General features: G+C 41.9%; 2 protein-coding genes across 3 annotated transcripts; one reads left to right on the top strand and one right to left on the bottom strand.

Annotated features, from left to right (window-relative positions):
• Positions 1 to 1,141: 1,141 nt before the first annotated feature.
• On the bottom strand, positions 1,142 to 23,103 carry LOC110897457 (uncharacterized protein At2g24330). Of its 2 annotated transcripts, none has more exons than XM_022144206.2 (6): positions 22,971 to 23,103; positions 22,617 to 22,840; positions 21,532 to 21,676; positions 21,292 to 21,401; positions 2,353 to 2,749; positions 1,142 to 1,793 (listed from the first exon to the last, which is right to left on the bottom strand). In XM_022144206.2, exons 1-6 carry the CDS (start codon positions 23,047 to 23,049, stop codon positions 1,468 to 1,470), a joined length of 1,281 nt encoding a protein of 426 aa, XP_021999898.1. In that variant the 5' UTR covers positions 23,050 to 23,103; the 3' UTR covers positions 1,142 to 1,467. The 2 variants fall into 2 exon arrangements, with proteins under 2 accessions (XP_021999898.1, XP_021999896.1); XM_022144204.2 differs by having other exon boundaries at positions 22,617 to 22,843.
• LOC118485714 (protein FAR1-RELATED SEQUENCE 6-like) lies at positions 23,048 to 25,352 on the top strand. The gene is made up of 4 exons (XM_035982125.1): positions 23,048 to 23,098; positions 24,365 to 24,569; positions 24,657 to 24,742; positions 24,848 to 25,352. Exons 1-4 carry the CDS (start codon positions 23,048 to 23,050, stop codon positions 25,106 to 25,108), a joined length of 603 nt encoding a protein of 200 aa, XP_035838018.1. The 3' UTR covers positions 25,109 to 25,352.
• Positions 25,353 to 26,184: the final 832 nt, after the last annotated feature.

Here is a 26,184-nt window from a genome sequence, read left to right on the forward strand (position 1 = left end):
TGATTATAACGACGATACGAGTCCATTGATGTAAAACTTGCCTCGAAACCGTGCTCGAAACGATGAAAACAACGCTTCAATTCGGGTGTTTAAATTTCCAATTAAGCAAAATCAAGTCACTTGGAGCACCATTTCGAAGTAAGTTTTACATCAATGGACTCGTATCATCATTCTGATCAAAAGCCCTAAAAAATCTGTTTGTAATTTGGAAAAAAGCTTAACTCCGTTAAAGTTTTTTTAACGGGGGACCATTGTAGGAAAAATAGGTGAAAGGTGGGACTGGTGTGGGGAATATTCTGAGGTGGGATTATTAATGGCCAATAAGATCCAGATGGGATTATTACAGGCCAATTCCCCAAATAAATATAAAGGTAATGGGTTTCACGAAGTATTCGGAAACAACTCGTTTGTTGTATTTTCTTCTTTTTTTATCTTCTAATGTACCAATTATTTTATCCAACTTTTGTATAATTAGTAGTGGTAGTGGTGGTGGTCGTGATTGTGGCGGTGGTCGGTGGCGGTGGCGGCGACGGCGGCGGCGGCAGTTGCAGCAGTAGTAGTAGTAGTAAATTGCTAATAAAATCAAATAGAACTGAATATATAGAAGATATAAAAGAACTGAATATAGAAGATAAAAAAATCGATAGGACACCGAAACCTTATATTTGTAGTAGTTGTAAAAACATAAATTTCTAAAGAGAAAAGTAGAAATAAATGGAAAATTCTTATTATTTTCTTGAATGCTCTTACAATTAAGGAAATGTTTGGTATATATAGGCAAGAATTCTAGTGTACAACACTATTATCACTGTAGATCTAACATTATTGCAAAAAAAAAAAAAAAATAAATCCATTATTGCAAAAAAAAAAAAAAAAAAGAAAAAAAGAAAGATAAACAAAATATTGCTAGTTGTGGATACAATAATTGAACTTTATAGAGATCGTTGCTTACGTCTATTAGAAATCTCTATCTGTACTGTCTATTAACGGCGGAGATCAGGGGTATATCAACACCACCTTGTGTTTTTTCTTCATTAGAAGTTGTAGGTATTTATTCAAATTTCAATGCCCGTTCCACGCCAAGTGTCAACACGTCATTATGTTAAAAAGAATTCAGGTAAACACATGTTGAAACCATTGATAGTCAAAAACACATAATCGTGTGTTTGTTTAGTAGAAAGTTGAGATCTTAAACAATATCATATATCATACAGAACTTACTTACTCAAAACCATGCAAAAGAGGGTTGCTCAAAACCAAGTGTGATATGCACATTTTTTCTCATTTACAGACCGTAAATTCTCAAATTTTCCTCCCTTTCAAGATCACACCAGCGGCTTCTTGGTTGACGGTGACAGGCCACCTTTAACAGCATCGTCGGTATAAACATTACCTGTACTCGATCCATCTATAAACAATTTACAACAAATAAACCAACAATACACACTGCACAAATCTTCCACAACCCTATTGCGTTGATGGGTCATCTGTGACCATTTTCTCAATTGTTTCCATCTCACCCACATGACTGCTAGTATCAGTTACGTTCTCACTCATGGGCGCAGGATCTGTCACGGGACTGCTGGTAGCGGATACTTTCTCAGTCTCGTGCATGACAGGACTGCTGATAGCAGATGTTTTCATGGACCCACTATTAGGACTCGCACCTTCGATTGTTGCATCAAGGGTGCTCGTACTTGGAGAACCGGAGCTTGAGTTCATTGCTCGGTTAAGAGCATGACAGCGCGGACAATAGTATGTAATGAATGGAAAATCCTCTTTCCTCGCAAGACCTGTCAAATTTAGGTTCGGACCGGGTTGACCGAGAAAGTCAGAACACATTTTGTCACAAAAAAAAAAAAAAAATTAAAGATTTTATAATAAATGATTAGTGTGTCAAAGATGATTACAAAGATTATACTATTATCTATACTATATATAAGGAAAACAAAAAGGTAATTTTACAAAAATTTAAGTAATTACGACTTTTAAAACATATTATTGACTTTTAAATCATCCCCCCCCCCCCCCCCCAATTTTTAAACAGCCATAACTTTTTCATATGGTAATATTCAAAAAAGAAGTTACACCATAAGAACGAGCATTGTATACTATTTTATTTGAGTAGAGTAGGGTATTGCTATTTGTGTTCACACCGCATTGCGCGGGCATTTTGCTAGTAGTATCTCAACAATGACCTTTATTTTGAATCAAATGGTTAAGGATGTTTTAAACAAACATTAAAAATCCGCTTAGGCAACTTTTGGCCCGTTAGTAACAGGAAAATAGAACATCAAATTTTACTTTATTATGTGGTATTTCTTATGTATTTCGCTGATAGAAAATACGTACCATTATGCATGTGACAGTTGCCACATATAAGTGCATAAGACTGAGACGGATCCTCTCCCACAAGCAATTGTGCGAGTCGAGCAATCCAACCGCCATCTCGAGCCCCAAAGGCGTTAGCATCATGATGCTCAACAACCACCGGATTATGTGGAGAAATCTCATTTTCCGCATGTTGATACATTTCCATGTCGTTACCTCCCTTAGATGTAGCTTCCGATATATTTCTTTTCCTCAAACCACTAGAGTTCACAGGCTCGATATCATTGCTCATCCCTGTAGCTTCAGAAGTATGCTGCAACTCGTCTCGTAAGAACACTTTTAGCCCCGAATCTGCACCCAGTTTTGATGCAAGTATGGTCGCAGCTGCTGCTTTGGCTGCTGGATCAGAGTCGTATTTCTGCAAACATATGAAAAATTGTTTACTTGTATTGAGACCTTATACAACAATATTTATTTTGACACCTTTCTTTTTGAATGCATCGTTTTGCAGTGACAAAGATCTTGGTTTTAAAAAGCACGTGGCGATAGAGTCCCAGAGCCAAGGCTAGAGGGGAAGGTGCACGCATCAAGTACATGAAGTGCAAGGTACTTAAATAAAGTTTTTAACATTTAGAGTAAAATGTCATTTTCGTCCCTGAGGTTTGGCCAGTTTTGCGACTTTCGTCCAAAGGTTTGTTTTTCCTCATTTGGATCCAAAGGGTTTGAAATCTTGCCATTTTCATCAAGCTCATTAACTCCATCCAGCATTACCGTCTTTTTTGTTAACTTTCGGTCTTTTTTAGAGCTGAAAAATGGATGGAGTTAACGAGCTGTGACACCCCAGGAAAACCAGTGAACGATGTAACTTACCTAGCTTCCTCAGTAAGTGCGTACCAAATTTCGGGACGAAATTTCTTTTAAGTTGGGGATAATGTGACAACTCGAGTTTCTGACTTTCACTTTCGCATTAGATGCGCGTTGACTTTGACTGTTTAGTTGTTTGGATTGTGGACTTGAAATTGTACGCGTTGTGTTTTAATGAAACGTATTGTCGTTTTGCCTATATGTGATTACTTGCTGTGGTAGAAAATAATATTAGAATTATTATTAAAACGCTTAGTCTAGATCACGAAACATGACTTACAGATCGAAGGATCACGAAAGATAACCTTCGATTCGAAGGATCAACTTTCGGTTCGAAGGATCACGAAACATATCCTTCGACCAAGGACTCTATCCTTCGAACAAAGATAGGATCCTCCGACATCTTTCGGCCCAGTCTTTCTAATGGGCTTGGCCCATTCCTGTGATACGTTTATATACGTGAATGCATGTAAGTCGACAGTTATTTCAAAAACCCTAGTTCCATTGTGTGTGTGTGACGGCATAGCAGACCCATTCTCTGTTCGAAGATCTCGTTCCGTAATCCAGATTTTCCGGTTAGTGTGTGATGTTGTTTATGTTAATAGATGATGCTTTGAGTGTATATGACTTCATGATTTATCAATTGTCTTGCAATATGTTGTTTGTATGTTAACCGGATATGTATGTTAATCGGATATGGATGTTAATCGGATATGTATGTTAATCGGATATGGATGTTAATCGGATGTGTATGTTAATCGGATCTGTTGTGATGATGTTTAATGATAATGTTTTGTGGATCGGCTGTGATATTATGCGATTCGGAATTTTTATTGTTCATGGAACCGGAACATAATATGATTAAGTGTTATTATTGTTCATGTGGTTAAATTAGGGTTCATGAGGTTTAATATGAAACTCCCTGTTTGATCGATTCTGAGGTAACCGAATACTTGAATTTGTGTTAATTGATAATCACGGATAAACTTGGAAACTTTGAGTAAATGTAACTGATATTTACCGAAAGATACTTGTTAGTCGAAACATAGTTGTTGTGACCGAAAGATACTTGTCCTTCGAACCATAGTAGTGTTGACCGAAGGATAGCATTGACCGAACCATAGTAGTGTTGACCGAAGGATAGCATTGACCGAACCATAGTAGTGTTGACCGAAGGATAGCATTGACCGAACCATAGTAGTGTTGACCGAAGGATAGCATTGACCGAACCATAGTAGTGTTGACCGAAGGATAGCATTGACCGAAACATAGTTATGTTGACCGAAAGATAACAGCGTGGTCGAAAGATGACATTTGGTCGAAAGATGACATTTGGTTCGAAAGATAATGGGGGGTTATAAACACACTTTGAATGATGGAATGTATGCTTGATTTATTTGGCATGCCATGCTTGGTGATGAATGTTAACATTTGTATTCGTGTACACTAGCTGATGATTAGATGTGAAATGATACGTGTTGTGCCGATATGCAAACTGACTGTTATGTGATACATGATTGATGCATGATATTGGCTATCAAGCACTATGTGACATTAGATTGCATGCGTATCATTGCGAACATGAACTGATTTGTTATACGTGCATACAATAGGACGTGATTAATTACTTGTGAGTGCATAACCTAGCATACCGAGCAAACCAAGGTGAGTTCACACTCCTACTAAGGCATGGGATTCCCGGGTCGTGGGAATGGGTTAAAGGTTATCATTGACTAAGAACGTATATAGGCTTTTCCTAGACTATCACCTATCATGGTCCTCGGATGTCAGGACGGTTCCGTAGGTTGGGATAACACCTACGTGGTCACATGCCAATTACTGCCTCGGATGTCAGGCACGCACGTAAAACCTACGTGTACGCATTACTTACTTCTATCCTCGGTTATGAAGGATACATGCGTAAAACCTACGCACACCCCATACGCGCTACTGTTCTCGGACGAAGAACAGGGATAATACGAATAGTCTAGTGGTCACATAACATGGGAAGCCCCCACCTGTATAACTTACTATTGGCCCTGTAGAGCCACCCGTTATTTACTGTTACGCATTTACTTACTGTGAACTCGCTCAACTAGTTTGTTGATCATTCTGTTACATGCCTTGCAGATCGTTAGGTACTTGGAGCTTGCACTGGAGAAGCGGGTCGTTGTGGGCAAGGATCGTGGTTTCTACGTTGAACTATTATGACATTTAAAACTATTAACTATTGTTGGTTTATTTACTATGCTTCCGCTACACTTTGAAACTATGGTTATGTTTTGAACACCTATCGTATTGAATGGATGGTTTACATTTATTTTACTTAATATTAATTACATGTTCAATATGATTGGTGGCTTGATCCTGGTCAGTCACGCTCCCAAGCGGTGATACTCCGCGTGTGGATTTTGGGGGTGTGACAGATTGGTATCAGAGCCATTGGTTATAGAGAACTTGGTTTTAATATGGAAAAACGTTTTTATTAAAACCAGACTATAACCAGAACAGTGCTCTCAACGATCCACAACGACGCTTCGCTCCACGTGCAAGACTCAACTTCCTAGGTACTAAGGTTTATGTTTATTGCCTACATGCTAGAATTTGCATAGAACTTTGCTCGTAGTATGCTTACTACGATGTGAAGATCAATGGCCGCACGAATTAACATGACTCAAGCCCAGCTAGAGGCTCTCGTTGCTGCGGCAGTTGCAGCCGCCCAAGCAGGTAGTATACCCTGCAGTATAGACACTAGGATCTTTAGATCCTACATTAATTCTCGTACTTAACTTTGCCCTATTCGTACACAATAGGTCAACCCGCTCAGCAACAACCTGGGTGCACCTTCAAGAATTTCATGGATTGTCGTCCTAGCTCGTTCAGTGGCACGGAGGGAGCAGTTGGACCCCTCCACTGGTTTGAAAAGCTCGAGTCGGTTTTCGAAATGTGTGAATGCCCTGAGGCTCGCAGGGTGAAGTTCGCCACTGGCACACTTGAAGGGATTGCGCTCACTTGGTGGAACGCACAAGTGCAGATCTTAGGGTTGGCAGCTGCTAACGCCACACCCTGGAATGATTTCAAAGAACTGATCAAGAGGGAATACTGCACTAGAGAAGACATTCACAAGTTGGAGGACGAGTTGTATAACTTGAAAATGGTTGGTTCGGAAATCGAAGCTTACACCAAGAGATCAAATGAGTTGGCTGTGTTATGTCCAACTATGGTGGACCCTCCATACAAGCGTATTGAGTTGTATCTCAAAGGTTTGGCACCAGAAATACAGAGCCACGTTACCTCGGCTAACCTCAACAACATCCAGGAAATCCAGCGTCTCGCTCATCGCATCACCGATCAGGCAGTGGATCAGAATAAACTGCCTAAGCGCGTCAGCGCTACTGCTACAGTCACTCCTTCAGCTACTCCCGTTACCCTCAGTGACAACAAGAGGAAATGGGAGGGGGATTCAAGCAAAGCATCAGTTTCGGTTCAGTCCCAGAATCAGCAGCGAAAGACTGACAACTATCAAAGCCCTAACCAGCAGTCGTCAGGTAGCCACAGGCAGGGTGGATATCGCGGAAATCTTCCAAAGTGCAACAACTGTAACAAGCACCACAACGGTCAGTGTAACAAGGGTCGTTGTCAAAGATGCCTCAAGATGGGTCACGAGGCCAAAGACTGTAGAAGCCCTCGTCCTGCGAATCAGGATCAGCAGCAGCCACCGGCACAGCAGAATCAGCAACAGGGCAACAAGGGGTGCTATAATTGTGGTGCTGAAGGTCACATCAAGAGACACTGCCCTCAGCTAAACAGGAACCAGAACAACAACAACAATCAGGGCAACGGGAACAATAACAACAATAACGGGGGAAACAACAACAACAATGGCAACGAAGCTCGGGGTCGTGCTTTTGTGCTAGGTCGGGGTGACGCAGTGAATGATCCCAATGTGGTTATGGGTAAGTTTCTTCTCGACGATATTTATGTTACTGTCTTATTTGATTCGGGTGCTGATACAAGCTATATGTCATTGAAAATGAGTAAATTATTAAAACGTACACCAACACCCCTAGACACCAAACATGTGACACTCGAGGTTTTTCCGAACGATCACCTTGTAATATTTTGTGTGTATATATATATATTATTAAATGGAAACGTGATTTTTGCATGATATGTGTGATATGAATGTATTATGTATTATGTATATATTTATATGAGAGCCGAAACCACGACCCGAGACCATGACTCGCAACCGGGCGGTTGCGAGTGGGCCTCTTGGTTTCGAGTGGCCCTTGGGCCGTAACCGGTTTGGGCCGAAACCCCAAGCCCAACCCGAAAACACCCCTTGTATATATAATCCCCACCATCTCCTCATTTCCCTCATTTGCTACTAAAACATACACACACACTCCTTACTTTCTCTCAACTAAGAAAACCCTCAAACAACAAACCATCCTCTCCTTCTCTTCTCGGTTCAAGCTTGGATCCCGGACAAGAAACTCGGACAAGTTCATCATCACTCATTCGGACACTTCATCTCCTCGGCTTCTTCCTTTATTTCGGCTCATTCTTCTCCTTCTCAACCGGTTAGTCATCATTATGTGCATAGGACTTAGGTTGTGTATATGAAGTAGAAAATGCTTGGTTAGAAACATTATGCATGATTCTAGGGTGATTTGTGAAGTAAACTATATGTGAAAACCATTTATGTGTGAATACTTGTGACATGTTTAAAATGACTAGAAAATGGTAGTCTAAGAATGGGTATGGCTAACCAAACTATGCTTCTTTGTTTCTTGCAAGAATGATGATGTTTAACATAAGATTTTCGGCTATATAATGTATGTTTTCTTGATTAGCATCATGATCTTGTCAAAATAGGTGATTTTCGGTTCATAAATATGTGTTTATGTTGGCATGAAAACCCTAGAAAACTATGAACATAGGAAGAACTTGTTTGAATATGGTTTGAAGATGCAAAAATGGCAAAGTTTGATCTATCTTTACTAATATTCAGATTAGGCAAAGTGTTAGTGAAATATTATTGGTTGTTTCCTATTATGGGCCTGAATTCTTGGTACAATTTGGACTGTCATATCTGCATCATCACGTGTACATGAAAGTGACAGATTACGACTCGCAACGACGGCATTACGACTCGCAACCACAGCATTCCGACTCGAAACCACACCGTTGCGACTCGCAACCAAAGCATGACAAGTCGAAACCACGTGATTGCGACTCGAGACTACGTCGGTTGCGACTCGCAACCACAGCATGAGGACTCGAGACCACGGTTACGACTCGCAACCAAAGCATGACAAGCCGAAACCACCTGGTTGCGACTCGAGACCAGCTGGTTGCGAGTGGGCTGTTCATTTTGGTTACTGGGCCCATATGTGTTTAACTTGGACTATCTGTTGACTGGATTATGTGTTGCTGTTGACTGCTTAATTACTTAGGCCGGCCCAGTAACCCACTGTTACTTATATGCTTGATACGTGTTAGTTACGTGCCTATATGTGTTTTACGTGAATGCTTGTACACCGAACCTGACCTATACCGGTAACCATGTTAGGACGTGGTGACCAACGTGATTGACAAGTAACCTAAACCTACCGAGCAACCCAAGGTGAGTTCACAACTTAAAAGCATGCGTCCCGGTGGTTTGGGACACGAGACTAACAACCCTATCCCCTGGTAAAAGGGGATACCATTTACATACTTTCCCTAGTTATTGGGAACAAAACTTATTTTTTTCTTCCCGGGTATTGGGAAACCTTTTGGTTAATTACTGTTTATACGGATTGCAACCAACGGCACTAAACGAAACTCTATCACTCAAGTCCCTACTACAAATACCGATTAGTCGCCGGGTCAGGCGAACGGGTTATTAGTTGATAGCGCTATTTAGGTGTTTACCAGCCTCACACCGTGCCCTGGTTTGGGACGGTCGTGAACTAATGTACTCAGAAATCCGTCAATGATGATAGAACATTGACATCGGGGCATCCTGCGGATACGCAACGGTTACCTAGTATTCGGTATTGGAAAAACAGTTTAGTCGCTAACTTTTGGGGTAGCTCCCCAGGGCATGTATAAACGGATAAATTAACCGGCGAAACAAAGTTCTTGGTAATTAAAAATGGACAACTAGTGGACTCACTCAGCATTATTGTTGACCCCTTACTGCATGCTTTGCAGGTAACCAGTGACGAAGGAGCTTGCAGCTTGGGAACGTGTAGTGTCTGTTCACCCTTGTGTTGGGTGTTACCTTATTTTGAATCGTGAACTTTGTTTTAAACTACCGTACTTATGCTTCCGCTACTTGTTGCTATTTTGGAACTTAAAACTTTAAACTCTGAACTTAATATTTACTAAGCTTATGAATAGTAAGTATTACTTTTGTTATCAACTTAAGTATTCGGTATAATTGGTGGCTGGATCCTGGTCGGTCACGCCCTCGAAGCGGGCGTTATCCGCAGGTGGATTTTGGGGGTGTGACAGATTGGTATCAGAGCCATTGGTTATAGTGAACTTGGTTTTAAAAAGGGGAAAATCTTTTTGGAGAAAACCAGACTATAACCCGTGACTCGCGACGACACTACACTCCAAGTGCAAGGCTCAACACTTTTGACCTCATAGCTCGGACCAGTGTTTACTTGTTGCTTACTTTATGTTTCCTATTATGCTATACGTACTAGTGTGCCTAACTAGATAGATACACCTCTCTCTTCTATCTCATTCTCGCTACACTACGACATCACACTCATACTATGTTTTCTGGTTATGAAGACAATGAGTGGACGCGGAAGAGGAAACATTAACATGACACAGGCTCAGTTCACTAACCTGCTCAACACCGTGGCTGCAGCTTTCGCAGCTCACCCTATAGGTAAGCTCGTTGTTTTAGGATATTTAGATCCTACCGCCACATCGACTTTTCGCCTCTAAACCTATACGCTTCGCTTCTCACGAACAGGTCAGCATGCACCTGCGCAACCACCAGTGTGTACTTTCAAAACTTTCATGGATTGCAAGCCTCTCCCTTTCAACGGCACTGAGGGTGCCATAGGTCTTCTGCATTGGATTGAGAAAATTGAAGCTGTTTTTGCTGTTTGCGAGTGTCCCCCTGCGAACTGGGTGAAGTTTGCTACTGCTACGCTTGAAGGAAGCGCGCTTTCTTGGTGGAAGGCGCAGATTCAGATGTTTGGGTTGGAAACTGCAAATGCTACGGCATGGGAGGATTTCAAGGATATGATTAAGGATGAATACTGTCACCGGGATGACATCCACAAGCTTGAGAACGAGTACTATGAGCTCAAGATGGTTGGGTCAGAGATTGAAACTTACACCAAGTTGTCCAACGACTATGCTGCTCTCTGCCCGAATATGTCACGACCAATGTACCGAAGGATCGAACTGTATATCAAAGGTTTGGCTCCAGAGATTCGAAGCCATGTCACTTCAGCCAACCACACTACCATTCAGCCGATCGTTCGACTTGCTCACAAACTTACTGATCAGGCTGTAGAGGAGGGCAGGTTGCCCAAAAGGATCAGTGCTACTGTCGGAACTTCTAGTGACAGCAAGCGTAAGTGGGAAGGAAGTCAAAGCAAGGATGCTAACCCCACTCAGGCCCCAGCTCAGCAAAGGAAAACCGAAAACAACAAGGGCACTCAACAACAGGGTGGCTACCGGGGAAGCTACCCTAAGTGCAACAAGTGTAACAAGCACCACAATGGGGCATGTAACAAGGGCCAGTGTCAGCGATGCCACAAGATGGGGCACGACGCCAAGGATTGTCGAAGTCAGTTCCCAGCTAGACAGAATCAGCAACAACCCCAACAGCAACAGCAGCAGGGAAACAACCGGGCATGTTTTAAGTGTGGAGCTGAGGGGCACTTTAAGAAGGATTGTCCTGAGCTGAACCAGAATCGCAACAATAATCAGGGAGCTGGGAACAACAATCAGAACAACAATGCTGGGAATGGTGCTAGAGGAAGAGCTTTTGTGATTGGAGCTGGAGAAGCAAGGAATGACCCCAATGTTGTGACGGGTAAGTTCCTACTCGATGATCGTTATGTTTCTGTGTTATTTGATTCCGGTGCCGATGCTAGTTATGTATCCCTACGTATTAGTAAGAAGCTTAAGCGTCCGCTTTCGTTACTAAGTTCTCCTCACACCGTCGAGTTAGCTAATGGTAGAAACATCGAGGCCTCACACGTTGTCAAGGGTTGCAAACTAGAGTTGTCTGGTCAGACATTTAGTATCGATCTTTTCCCTGTTACTCTTGGAAGCTTCGACGTCGTTATTGGTATGGATTGGTTATCCAAGCATCGCGCTGAGATCCTCTGTCAGGAGAAAGCAGTTCGTATTCCTCGCCGTTCTGGCAAACCCCTCATTGTACAAGGTGGCAAAAGTGGAGAAATCTCCGGCGTTATTTCTCTCTTGAAGGCCCAGAAGTGTTTACGAAAAGGGCACACCGCTATCTTAGCACTTGTTACCAACACGCAGGAAAAGGAAAAGAGGATTGAAGACTTTCCAGTAGTGCGTGACTACCCCGAGGTATTTCCTGAGGAATTACCTGGACTCCCTCCCCATCGTCAGGTCGAATTCCAAATCGAGCTAGCTCCCGGAGCAGCGCCTATAGCTCGTGCACCTTATCGACTAGCCCCCGCAGAATTGAAGGAACTCTCGACACAACTACAGGAACTATTGGATAAAGGGTTTATCCGTCCTAGTTCATCACCCTGGGGAGCACCGGTACTCTTTGTTAAGAAGAAGGATGGCACGTTCCGAATGTGTATAGATTATCGTGAACTAAACAAGGTTACCATCAAGAATCGTTACCCTCTCCCGCGAATCGACGATTTGTTTGATCAGTTGCAAGGATCGAGCTACTATTCCAAGATTGACCTGCGATCAGGCTACCATCAGTTAAGGGTCCGTAATGAAGATATTTCCAAAACCGCATTCAGAACTCGTTATGGTCATTATGAATTCCTCGTTATGCCCTTTGGAATGACCAACGCCCCTGCAGTATTCATGGATCTCATGAACCGGGTATGCAAACCCTACCTCGACAAATTTGTGATCGTGTTTATAGACGACATCTTGATCTACTCGAAAAGTCAGGAAGAGCATGAACAGCACCTGCGCCTTATCCTCGAACTCCTTCGCAACGAGCAACTGTATGCCAAGTTCTCGAAATGCGACTTCTGGCTTCGAGAAGTCCATTTCCTTGGGCACGTGGTTAACAAGGATGGAATCCACGTCGACCCAGCTAAGATCGACTCTATAAAGAATTGGCCTACCCCTAAGACTCCGACTGAAGTTCGCCAATTCTTGGGATTGGCAGGTTACTACCGCAGATTCATTCAGGGATTCTCAAAGATTGCACAACCCCTCACTACACTCACTCAGAAAGGCGTCACCTACAAGTGGAATGAAGCACAGGAATCTGCTCTTCAGAGGCTTAAGGATAACCTCTGCAGTGCTCCTATTCTCTCGTTACCTGAAGGCACTGACGACTTTGTGGTCTACTGCGATGCGTCTAATCATGGGCTCGGTTGCGTGTTGATGCAACGCGAGAAAGTTATTGCTTACGCCTCTCGACAACTTAAGACACATGAAAGGAATTACACAACACACGACTTGGAACTGGGAGCGGTGATATTTGCGCTTAAGATATGGAGACATTACCTGTACGGTACCAAGTGCACCATTTACACCGATCACAGGAGTCTCGAGCATATCTTTAAGCAGAAGGAGTTAAACATGCGACAACGTCGATGGGTTGAACTTCTGAATGATTACGAATGCGCCATCAAGTATCATCCGGGCAAGGCCAATGTCGTGGCAGACGCCCTCAGCCGAAAGGACACTATACCAAAGCGCGTGCGAGCATTGCAACTTACTATTCAGTCTAGTCTCCCTACCCAGATTCGAAATGCTCAGATTGAAGCTCTGAAACCGGAAAACATCAGGGCTGAGTCCCTGCGAGGATCGAGGCAGCAACTAGAACAGAAAGAAGACGGCGCCTACTATGTGGCAGGGCGCATTTGGGTCCCACTTTACGGAGATTTACGAGAGCTTGTGATGGACGAAGCCCATAAGTCCCGTTATTCAGTACATCCTGGTTCAGATAAGATGTACCACGACTTAAGGACCACTTACTGGTGGCCTGGCATGAAAGCCCACATAGCAGCCTATGTTGGCAAATGTTTGACCTGCGCAAGAGTCAAGATCGAGTATCAGAAACCAGCAGGCCTACTACAGCAACCGGAAATCCCGAAGTGGAAATGGGAGCAGATTTCCATGGATTTTGTTACAGGGCTACCTAGATCCCAACGCGGGAATGATACTATTTGGGTGATAGTAGATCGATTGACTAAGTCTGCACACTTTTTGGCCATTAAGGAAACGGACAAGTTTTCTACCTTGGCAGAAATCTATTTAAAGGAAGTAGTCTCCAGGCACGGGGTGCCAACTTCTATTATTTCCGACCGAGACGCTCGTTTTACTTCCGAATTGTGGCAAGCTATGCACAAATCCTTTGGCTCACGTTTGGACATGAGCACCGCTTATCACCCGCAAACGGATGGGCAGTCTGAACGCACCATCCAAACCTTGGAAGACATGCTTAGAGCATGTGTGATCGATTTTGGCAAGAACTGGGAGAAGCATCTACCGTTGGTGGAATTCTCCTACAACAACAGCTACCACACTAGCATTCAGGCGGCACCTTTTGAGGCATTGTACGGTCGTAAATGCCGATCACCTCTCTGCTGGGCGGAAGTTGGTGATAGTCAACTCACAGGCCCGGAACTAGTGGTAGATACAACGGAAAAGATTTCCCAGATCAGGCAACGCATGGCGGCAGCTCGTGACCGTCAGAAAAGCTACGCTGACAAGCGTAGAAAACCGTTAGAATTCCAGGTCGGGGACCGGGTTCTACTTAAAGTCTCACCCTGGAAGGGTGTGGTCCGTTTCGGTAAACGGGGCAAGCTGAATCCACGGTATGTTGGACCATTCGAAATTACCGAGAAAATCGGTAAGGTTGCTTATAGATTAAACCTGCCTGCAGAGCTGAGTGCAGTGCACAACGTTTTTCACGTATCTAACCTGAAGAAGTGTTTGTCGGATGAAACACTTGTAATTCCTTTTAAGGAACTGACTATAGATGAACAGCTACACTTTACTGAGGAACCGATTGAGATCACGGATCGAGAGATCAAAACCCTCAAACGTAGCCAGATACCCCTTGTACGAGTTCGTTGGAACTCACGGCGCGGCCCAGAGTTTACCTGGGAGCGGGAAGACCAGATGAAGTCTAAGTATCCCCAGTTATTCCCAAACGAAAACCCCAGCACTGAAGCTACAACCGAATTTCGGGACGAAATTCCAAACTAACGGGGGGATGATGTGACACCCCGTTGAAACACGCTAGCTTGGCAGTGGCTGCTTCAACTTTCGGGACGAAAGTTCTTAAAACTTGGGGATAATGTGACACTCGAGGTTTTTCCGAACGATCACCTTGTAATATTTTGTGTGTATATATATATATTATTAAATGGAAACGTGATTTTTGCATGATATGTGTGATATGAATGTATTATGTATTATGTATATATTTATATGAGAGCCGAAACCACGACCCGAGACCATGACTCGCAACCGGGCGGTTGCGAGTGGGCCTCTTGGTTTCGAGTGGCCCTTGGGCCGTAACCGGTTTGGGCCGAAACCCCAAGCCCAACCCGAAAACACCCCTTGTATATATAATCCCCACCATCTCCTCATTTCCCTCATTTGCTACTAAAACATACACACACACTCCTTACTTTCTCTCAACTAAGAAAACCCTCAAACAACAAACCATCCTCTCCTTCTCTTCTCGGTTCAAGCTTGGATCCCGGACAAGAAACTCGGACAAGTTCATCATCACTCATTCGGACACTTCATCTCCTCGGCTTCTTCCTTTATTTCGGCTCATTCTTCTCCTTCTCAACCGGTTAGTCATCATTATGTGCATAGGACTTAGGTTGTGTATATGAAGTAGAAAATGCTTGGTTAGAAACATTATGCATGATTCTAGGGTGATTTGTGAAGTAAACTATATGTGAAAACCATTTATGTGTGAATACTTGTGACATGTTTAAAATGACTAGAAAATGGTAGTCTAAGAATGGGTATGGCTAACCAAACTATGCTTCTTTGTTTCTTGCAAGAATGATGATGTTTAACATAAGATTTTCGGCTATATAATGTATGTTTTCTTGATTAGCATCATGATCTTGTCAAAATAGGTGATTTTCGGTTCATAAATATGTGTTTATGTTGGCATGAAAACCCTAGAAAACTATGAACATAGGAAGAACTTGTTTGAATATGGTTTGAAGATGCAAAAATGGCAAAGTTTGATCTATCTTTACTAATATTCAGATTAGGCAAAGTGTTAGTGAAATATTATTGGTTATTTCCTATTATGGGCCTGAATTCTTGGTACAATTTGGACTGTCATATCTGCATCATCACGTGTACATGAAAGTGACAGATTACGACTCGCAACGACGGCATTACGACTCGCAACCACAGCATTCCGACTCGAAACCACACCGTTGCGACTCGCAACCAAAGCATGACAAGTCGAAACCACGTGATTGCGACTCGAGACTACGTCGGTTGCGACTCGCAACCACAGCATGAGGACTCGAGACCACGGTTACGACTCGCAACCAAAGCATGACAAGCCGAAACCACCTGGTTGCGACTCGAGACCAGCTGGTTGCGAGTGGGCTGTTCATTTTGGTTACTGGGCCCATATGTGTTTAACTTGGACTATCTGTTGACTGGATTATGTGTTGCTGTTGACTGCTTAATTACTTAGGCCGGCCCAGTAACCCACTGTTACTTATATGCTTGATACGTGTTAGTTACGTGCCTATATGTGTTTTACGTGAATGCTTGTACACCGAACCTGACCTATACCGGTAACCATGTTAGGACGTGGTGACCAACGTGATTGACAAGTAACCTAAACCTACCGAGCAACCCAAGGTGAGTTCACAACTTAAAAGCATGCGTCCCGGTGGTTTGGGACACGAGACTAACAACCCTATCCCCTGGTAAAAGGGGATACCATTTACATACTTTCCCTAGTTATTGGGAACAAAACTTATTTTTTTCTTCCCGGGTATTGGGAAACCTTTTGGTTAATTACTGTTTATACGGATTGCAACCAACGGCACTAAACGAAACTCTATCACTCAAGTCCCTACTACAAATACCGATTAGTCGCCGGGTCAGGCGAACGGGTTATTAGTTGATAGCGCTATTTAGGTGTTTACCAGCCTCACACCGTGCCCTGGTTTGGGACGGTCGTGAACTAATGTACTCAGAAATCCGTCAATGATGATAGAACATTGACATCGGGGCATCCTGCGGATACGCAACGGTTACCTAGTATTCGGTATTGGAAAAACAGTTTAGTCGCTAACTTTTGGGGTAGCTCCCCAGGGCATGTATAAACGGATAAATTAACCGGCGAAACAAAGTTCTTGGTAATTAAAAATGGACAACTAGTGGACTCACTCAGCATTATTGTTGACCCCTTACTGCATGCTTTGCAGGTAACCAGTGACGAAGGAGCTTGCAGCTTGGGAACGTGTAGTGTCTGTTCACCCTTGTGTTGGGTGTTACCTTATTTTGAATCGTGAACTTTGTTTTAAACTACCGTACTTATGCTTCCGCTACTTGTTGCTATTTTGGAACTTAAAACTTTAAACTCTGAACTTAATATTTACTAAGCTTATGAATAGTAAGTATTACTTTTGTTATCAACTTAAGTATTCGGTATAATTGGTGGCTGGATCCTGGTCGGTCACGCCCTCGAAGCGGGTGTTATCCGCAGGTGGATTTTGGGGGTGTGACAGATTGGTATCAGAGCCATTGGTTATAGTGAACTTGGTTTTAAAAAGGGGAAAATCTTTTTGGAGAAAACCAGACTATAACCCGTGACTCGCGACGACACTACACTCCAAGTGCAAGGCTCAACACTTTTGAATATCAGAAACCATCTGGTCTACTTCAGCAGCCTAAGATACCGCAATGGAAATGGGAAGAAATTTCCATGGATTTTGTTACAGGTCTACCTAGATCTCAGCGTGGGAACGATACAATATGGGTCATAGTTGATCGACTCACCAAGTCTGCACACTTCCTGCCGATCAAGGGAACGGACAAGTTCTCCACTCTCGCAGACGTCTATCTTAAAGAAGTTGTTTCGAGGCACGGAGTGCCCACCTCTATTATTTCGGATCGCGATGCACGATTCACGTCAGAGCTTTGGCAAGCGATGCACAAATCCTTCGGCTCACGATTAGACATGAGCACAGCATATCATCCTCAGACGGATGGGCAGTCTGAGCGCACGATTCAAACTCTAGAAGACATGCTTCGAGCGTGTGTTTTCGATTTCGGCAACGGCTGGGAAAGGCACCTCCCTTTAGTGGAGTTTTCATACAATAACAGTTACCACACCAGCATTCAAGCCGCTCCATTTGAGGCATTGTACGGACGTAAATGCCGGTCACCTCTCTGTTGGGCAGAGGTGGGGGATAGTCAAATTACGGGTCCAGAGATTGTAGTGGACGCCACAGAAAAGATTGCGCAGATACGACAACGCATGGCGGCAGCACGCGACCGTCAGAAAGCCTACGCGGACAAGCGTAGAAAGCCATTGGAATTTGAGGTCGGGGACCGGGTTTTATTGAAAGTTTCACCCTGGAAGGGTGTGGTTCGATTTGGTAAACGAGGCAAACTGAATCCGCGGTACGTCGGACCATTCGAAATCTTAGAAAAGATTGGCAAAGTAGCCTACAGATTAAACCTACCAGCTGAACTCGGTGCAGTTCACAATGTATTTCACGTGTCGAATCTGAAGAAATGCCTATCAGATGAGACCCTTATAGTTCCTTTTAAGGAACTCACTATCGACGAGCGGTTGCAGTTCGTTGAGGAACCAGTTGAAATCACGGACCGGGATGTTAAGGTCCTCAAACACAAGAGAATCCCTCTTGTTCGAGTTCGTTGGAACTCCCAGCGTGGCCCAGAGTATACCTGGGAACGCGAAGACCAGATGAAAGAAAAGTACCCCCAGCTATTCGAAACCAATGCATCCACTTCTGAGGCTGAAGCTACTACTACTGAATTTCGGGACGAAATTCCAAATCAACGGGGGGATGATGTGACACCCCAGGAAAACCAGTGAACGATGTAACTTACCTAGCTTCCTCAGTAAGTGCGTACCAAATTTCGGGACGAAATTTCTTTTAAGTTGGGGATAATGTGACAACTCGAGTTTCTGACTTTCACTTTCGCATTAGATGCGCGTTGACTTTGACTGTTTAGTTGTTTGGATTGTGGACTTGAAATTGTACGCGTTGTGTTTTAATGAAACGTATTGTCGTTTTGCCTATATGTGATTACTTGCTGTGGTAGAAAATAATATTAGAATTATTATTAAAACGCTTAGTCTAGATCACGAAACATGACTTACAGATCGAAGGATCACGAAAGATAACCTTCGATTCGAAGGATCAACTTTCGGTTCGAAGGATCACGAAACATATCCTTCGACCAAGGACTCTATCCTTCGAACAAAGATAGGATCCTCCGACATCTTTCGGCCCAGTCTTTCTAATGGGCTTGGCCCATTCCTGTGATACGTTTATATACGTGAATGCATGTAAGTCGACAGTTATTTCAAAAACCCTAGTTCCATTGTGTGTGTGTGACGGCATAGCAGACCCATTCTCTGTTCGAAGATCTCGTTCCGTAATCCAGATTTTCCGGTTAGTGTGTGATGTTGTTTATGTTAATAGATGATGCTTTGAGTGTATATGACTTCATGATTTATCAATTGTCTTGCAATATGTTGTTTGTATGTTAACCGGATATGTATGTTAATCGGATATGGATGTTAATCGGATATGTATGTTAATCGGATATGGATGTTAATCGGATGTGTATGTTAATCGGATCTGTTGTGATGATGTTTAATGATAATGTTTTGTGGATCGGCTGTGATATTATGCGATTCGGAATTTTTATTGTTCATGGAACCGGAACATAATATGATTAAGTGTTATTATTGTTCATGTGGTTAAATTAGGGTTCATGAGGTTTAATATGAAACTCCCTGTTTGATCGATTCTGAGGTAACCGAATACTTGAATTTGTGTTAATTGATAATCACGGATAAACTTGGAAACTTTGAGTAAATGTAACTGATATTTACCGAAAGATACTTGTTAGTCGAAACATAGTTGTTGTGACCGAAAGATACTTGTCCTTCGAACCATAGTAGTGTTGACCGAAGGATAGCATTGACCGAACCATAGTAGTGTTGACCGAAGGATAGCATTGACCGAACCATAGTAGTGTTGACCGAAGGATAGCATTGACCGAACCATAGTAGTGTTGACCGAAGGATAGCATTGACCGAACCATAGTAGTGTTGACCGAAGGATAGCATTGACCGAAACATAGTTATGTTGACCGAAAGATAACAGCGTGGTCGAAAGATGACATTTGGTCGAAAGATGACATTTGGTTCGAAAGATAATGGGGGGTTATAAACACACTTTGAATGATGGAATGTATGCTTGATTTATTTGGCATGCCATGCTTGGTGATGAATGTTAACATTTGTATTCGTGTACACTAGCTGATGATTAGATGTGAAATGATACGTGTTGTGCCGATATGCAAACTGACTGTTATGTGATACATGATTGATGCATGATATTGGCTATCAAGCACTATGTGACATTAGATTGCATGCGTATCATTGCGAACATGAACTGATTTGTTATACGTGCATACAATAGGACGTGATTAATTACTTGTGAGTGCATAACCTAGCATACCGAGCAAACCAAGGTGAGTTCACACTCCTACTAAGGCATGGGATTCCCGGGTCGTGGGAATGGGTTAAAGGTTATCATTGACTAAGAACGTATATAGGCTTTTCCTAGACTATCACCTATCATGGTCCTCGGATGTCAGGACGGTTCCGTAGGTTGGGATAACACCTACGTGGTCACATGCCAATTACTGCCTCGGATGTCAGGCACGCACGTAAAACCTACGTGTACGCATTACTTACTTCTATCCTCGGTTATGAAGGATACATGCGTAAAACCTACGCACACCCCATACGCGCTACTGTTCTCGGACGAAGAACAGGGATAATACGAATAGTCTAGTGGTCACATAACATGGGAAGCCCCCACCTGTATAACTTACTATTGGCCCTGTAGAGCCACCCGTTATTTACTGTTACGCATTTACTTACTGTGAACTCGCTCAACTAGTTTGTTGATCATTCTGTTACATGCCTTGCAGATCGTTAGGTACTTGGAGCTTGCACTGGAGAAGCGGGTCGTTGTGGGCAAGGATCGTGGTTTCTACGTTGAACTATTATGACATTTAAAACTATTAACTATTGTTGGTTTATTTACTATGCTTCCGCTACACTTTGAAACTATGGTTATGTTTTGAACACCTATCGTATTGAATGGATGGTTTACATTTATTTTACTTAATATTAATTACATGTTCAATATGATTGGTGGCTTGATCCTGGTCAGTCACGCTCCCAAGCGGTGATACTCCGCGTGTGGATTTTGGGGGTGTGACACGAGCTGGGTGAAGATGGCAAGATTGTAAATCTTTTGGATTCAAATGCGAAAGAACAAACCTTTAGACGAAAGCCGCAAAATTGGCCAAACCTCAGGGACCAAAATGGCATTTTACTCATATTTATGTTACGATCTATTATCGTACCCGATCTTTGAATATAAATAACCTCTATTATACGATTTTATATAAAAACAGCCTTTATGTACAACCTCCTGATGCACAAAATCTGCCAATGTACAAGAAGCACCTTAACAAAATTTGATATGCGCCTCATGTACGCCTGTCACCTCAAACCGATGGAAGCACTGCCCTTCTCGCATTAATGTGGCTCACGCCTCAGGCTTGCTTTTTAAAACCATGTAAATGATATTAAGCAGCTCTAAGATGTACCTGAATTAGTTGCTGAGTAGCGTAATAATTGCTTCGTTCTTTAAGTTCATCAATTTTTTCTTGCCTTTCCGCCTGAAGCCTGTCTACAGTTTTTTGATCCCTGCTATCGCCTATATGAGAAAGCAAAGAAAAAAGCTATCTAATCACATAATATAAGTGTTTGACAAATAAACATGAGACTCATATCAAGTTACCAATAAGGTCAAAATATAACAAACAACGTGTAACCAAAAAACTTACGCATTCTTGTGAAGCTAAAAAGCGCCCAGTAGAAAGCCGATGAGAAGGCAGGAAAAAGAAATATAGGTAGAACTCGCAGTGCCCTCATTTGCCAATCCAAGCCCATGGTTCTTGTTGTAATTATAGCATAAACCAGTGCGACAACCTATAACAACAGAAACTCAACATGTGGACAAGAAAAGGCCTTAAAAAGAGAATGGTCACTTACACATCATTTGGATCATATACAGTACAGGAAATATATATTTGGAATGCTTTTAACACTTCAGTTTCAGTCAGCATTTACAGTAACTTGTTTAATTCATAAAGAACATCATCATCATACTCAGTAAATCCCACCAATAGCAAGTCTAAGGTAGGGTCTGAGGAGGGTAAGATGTAGACAGACTTACCTCTACCCCGTAGGAATAGAGAGGCTGCTTCCAGTGAGACCCCCGGCTCGATAGTAGTTTTGCATCAAGCCTTGGACATAAGGCACATAACACTTAGCAATCAGGACAAAGGCCGATTAGTGCATGTAACCTCTTGTCTTTCGGCTATCAACGTCACTTCATGATGCATGATTAACCATCCGCCGCTTTTAACATTATTTTCATGAGAGAAGTAAAATAACTACTATGCAGGTAACATCAGTAAAATAGTAATCAATATGTAACATTTGTATCCAACAAACTTGGTTTAAAAAGTGTGCCTAGGCGCAAAGCACAACAAGACCCAAGCCCCTGCACTTTTGGTAGCATAAGGCGCGATTTCTTGGCATAAAAATGACCCTGAAGAAGCACGCACCTCACGTATTTCCCATATTTTTTGTGCAACATCGGGTAAGGAAATGTATAAAAAAAAAACTATATAGTTATTTGCGCCTCGGTTTTAGAGCTTGTTGCTTTTGTGCGCTTATTAAAACCAAGCTTAGACGTTGAATGTCACATTAGACACGTCAGCTTAAGGTCAAATGTTACAAAAACTTAAACCATGGGTTAGCAAGAAAATAAAAACATATAAGCATCACTGCATATGCCTATGCCTGCAAGTATCATTAAACTAACTATATATAATCAAACAAATACCAACTTTCCAAATATTACCTCAAGAAGAACCGAAACAAGGATCAAGTTCCTGGCGGTGGACCTCCAAGTGGACGATCTTCTGTTGATTCTAGCAACAAGAGTAGCCTCTTGTTTGTATATATACTGTAATCTCTTCTCAAAATCATCACCATTCCATAACCATAACCATAACCAAGACCCAAACCCCCTCTTTTTCTCTCCATCTACTACTTCCTTTGCAGCTTTCTCTTCAGCCATTATTCCTACTTGAATCAATCACCACAAGTTATACACATAAAAGTAGATAAAGTAATATATAAATAGATACAGATCATGTAATTGTACAAATGACGGTGTTACTGTAGCAAAATAAATAACGAGAAGGTTATGTACCTGAGCTGAAATTGGAGAATGTGTGGCTGAAATTGAAGCCGGAATTCGAGATATTCGATGGGAGTTTAGATATCGCCATGAAAGACGATATATACACCGAGGAAACGCGTATCTCTTTCTCTTCGTTGGTAAGTCTTTGTGAAATAATATGAGCTAATATTTACAAAGTCTTTATTCTATTTAGGGCGGGCGGGGTGGTTAACTAGTGATAAAATCTATCACTCACAAGCACCAATCAAATTCCGCCATGTCATCAACCATTTTTTCCATCACTCACAACTTTTTTTAGGCGGGGTGGTCATCACTCACCACCACACCCAACAATTTTCCCCCAACCAACAAATACCCTCGCATAAATAGATGTTTCGCCCCCTTTCTCTTTCATGAAACACACGTGTCAACATGCAGAGAGATGCCACATGCAGGTGTCAAACATACAACCCCCATGCAGAACAAAAGCAGAATGTTAACAAAACTTCAACGCGTTGTACGTTTAACGCGTTTTGTTATAACGCGTGATGGATGGGTCCGGCGCCGGTGTTGCGTGATCCTTCAACGCGTTATGGAGCTCCATCACGTACCGCCCCGAGTCACCTTATGAGATAATATTATAGTTTGATTTTGTGTCTATTTTATACAATTTGTATATGTTATTAGTTTGCATAAATACAAAATTATTTTAGTTTCACAACTAGTGGAATTCCTGCTCGCTTCCTTAGGAGAATTCATTCGGTAACACTCTGGTTCAATACAATACCATACCAACACACAGTATAACAAGCAAAAAAGATATACTCAAAGGATATGGAACATAACCATGAACACAAATATTGGTATTGGTACCGATATTGGTCGGTCGGTACATTATATTATATTAGTAAAATAACAAAAAAAAGGTAAACAATATCACTTTGTATAGAAAATAAGGTCTGAATAAAACTTTTATCGAACATAAAAAGAATAAACACGTCTTCGTTGACCGTCTTCGTGATAGGTCTCTTAATTTTCCTAACTTCTTTTTCGACTTTCTAGTTTCTGAAGGGCAATTGAAAGCCATCTTTTGGGCCGATGAGATATCAAAGGTGAACTACAAAGCTTTCAATGACGTGCTAGCATTCGATGCCACTTACCGAACAAATAAATAAGTTTCCATGTTAGTTTCAATACAACACATTATTAGATGAACAAGATGTTACATTGTAACTGGGATCATACATATGTTACACCAACATAGTAACGTGTGTAACCACGCATTTTGTAACATGTGTAACTTTCATTGTTCTTTGGGAGACACCAGATTTTTTTATACACTTGTTATAAAACATGTGTAACCCCTTGATTTCAGGTACAACATGATCTTTGTGCCCTTCACTAGTGTTGACAATCACATGTAGTGCGTGACTTTTGGTGCGGGCTTGCTAGTAAACAAGACAATTGAATCATACAAATGTCGAGGCTTTCTTGAAAGCACATGGGGCCCAACCATACTTGGTATTAAGCGATCAGGACCCAGCCACGAAATAGGTTGTCCAACAAGTGTTCACAGCATCAAGCCACAGACTTTGTATGTGGCATATCATGAAGACACTGCCAACAAAGGTATGCCATACATGCTTAAGTAGTTACATGTCCCTACATACTGGTTTTTTTCTAACTCATTTTTAACCTTATTATAATGTGTTTTAGCCATGAAAAAGATTGTTCAACAAGTGTTCACAGCATCACACCATAGACTTTGTATGTGGTATATCATGAGGAAACTGCCAACAAAGGTATGCCATACATGCCGAAGTAGTTACATGTACCTACATATTAGTTTTTTTTCTAACTCATTTTAACCTTTTTATAATGTGTTTTTTGCCCCCCCCCCCAAACAGATATCAGGTGACCTTTTACAAAACACAAATGTCAGGGCATGCATTCACCGACTGGTTTGGAATGTTTATATAAAGCAATCTACTTTTGAAACCCGTTGGGCAGATCTGCTGGAAACATTTGCTTTAGATGAGAATCAATGGCTTAAAGAGATGCATGAAATCAGGGAACGTTGGGCACCCGCTTACTTCAGAGACATCCCCATGTATTGCCTCATCAAGACGACTTCATGCTGCGAGAGCTCAAATGCATCCTTTATGTAAGTCCCGAAATTGAATCAATACAACGATATCACAACGAGTTTAATTGAATGGCGGAATCACACAACTAAACTTGATTTAAGAACAAGAAGTAGAATAATGGAGATGAACAAAATAATCAAAACTTCAACTTGCATACAATAGAATTTTCTAATACAAGTTTTCAAACACCAGAGAATTAACAACCTTAAAAAGTATGCTAACATATGTATTTATAGGGAAACTAAGCCCAACACTCCCCCTAAACCCTAAGCCCACATCGCCACTACCAAGCCCAGATACAAGCCCAACCATTAGCCCAAAATACTAAATAACTAATAATGTATAAACCTTCAAGGGCCCAACAATCTCCCCCTAGGTTTATAACATTATTGTTTTTTAGTTAGAAGATCCACCATCAGCATCTCCTCTCGGTTGATGAAAAACATCCACATACAACTTTGCACCAATCACATTAGCTACCGCACTCGTCCACGACTTTGCACACACCTCATACTTCTCATTAGTACGTATCTGATTCTTGCTCAAAACATTTAGATCTTCCTCATGAAAACTTATTAGATCCAAAGTATCAGCTAGACGGTATGGAGCTTCCTCAGTCACAATCATGGCTTCACCCATCTTTGGATCATATGCCTAGAATTTGAAGTTCTTGAGAACTCCTTTTGGAAATTTAAGGGCAACTAGGATGATCTTTTCTTTTTCGGTTGGAGGCTAGATAACAGTTTTAATAGTTCTTCCAGTATGCTTATCATACACTCCATGATTCTTATTTAAATATGATTCAACATATTTCATCGTTGGAAAATCATTCTTCACTTCTTGTTCAAGCTTTGCAAAGAACGCCCAACCTCATCCACACTGATTTGGTTCAGAATCAAAGTAAGGAGCTTTCAGCAAGTTCTTCACATCAATCTTCGTCCAAGATTCAAATTGAGACTCCTTGGAATAATATTCTCTATGCGCACTCTCTCTGATGACTAACCACATCTTCTGTCACACCCTGACTTTTGCGGAAGCGTATTATGTGTGACTTGCTTAATATCATTGCATTCAATTATAACAAACAACTGTATGAT

This window comes from Helianthus annuus, chromosome 13 (genome assembly GCF_002127325.2).
Source record: "Helianthus annuus cultivar XRQ/B chromosome 13, HanXRQr2.0-SUNRISE, whole genome shotgun sequence".
In the NCBI taxonomy this organism is placed as follows: Eukaryota; Viridiplantae; Streptophyta; class Magnoliopsida; order Asterales; family Asteraceae; genus Helianthus; species Helianthus annuus.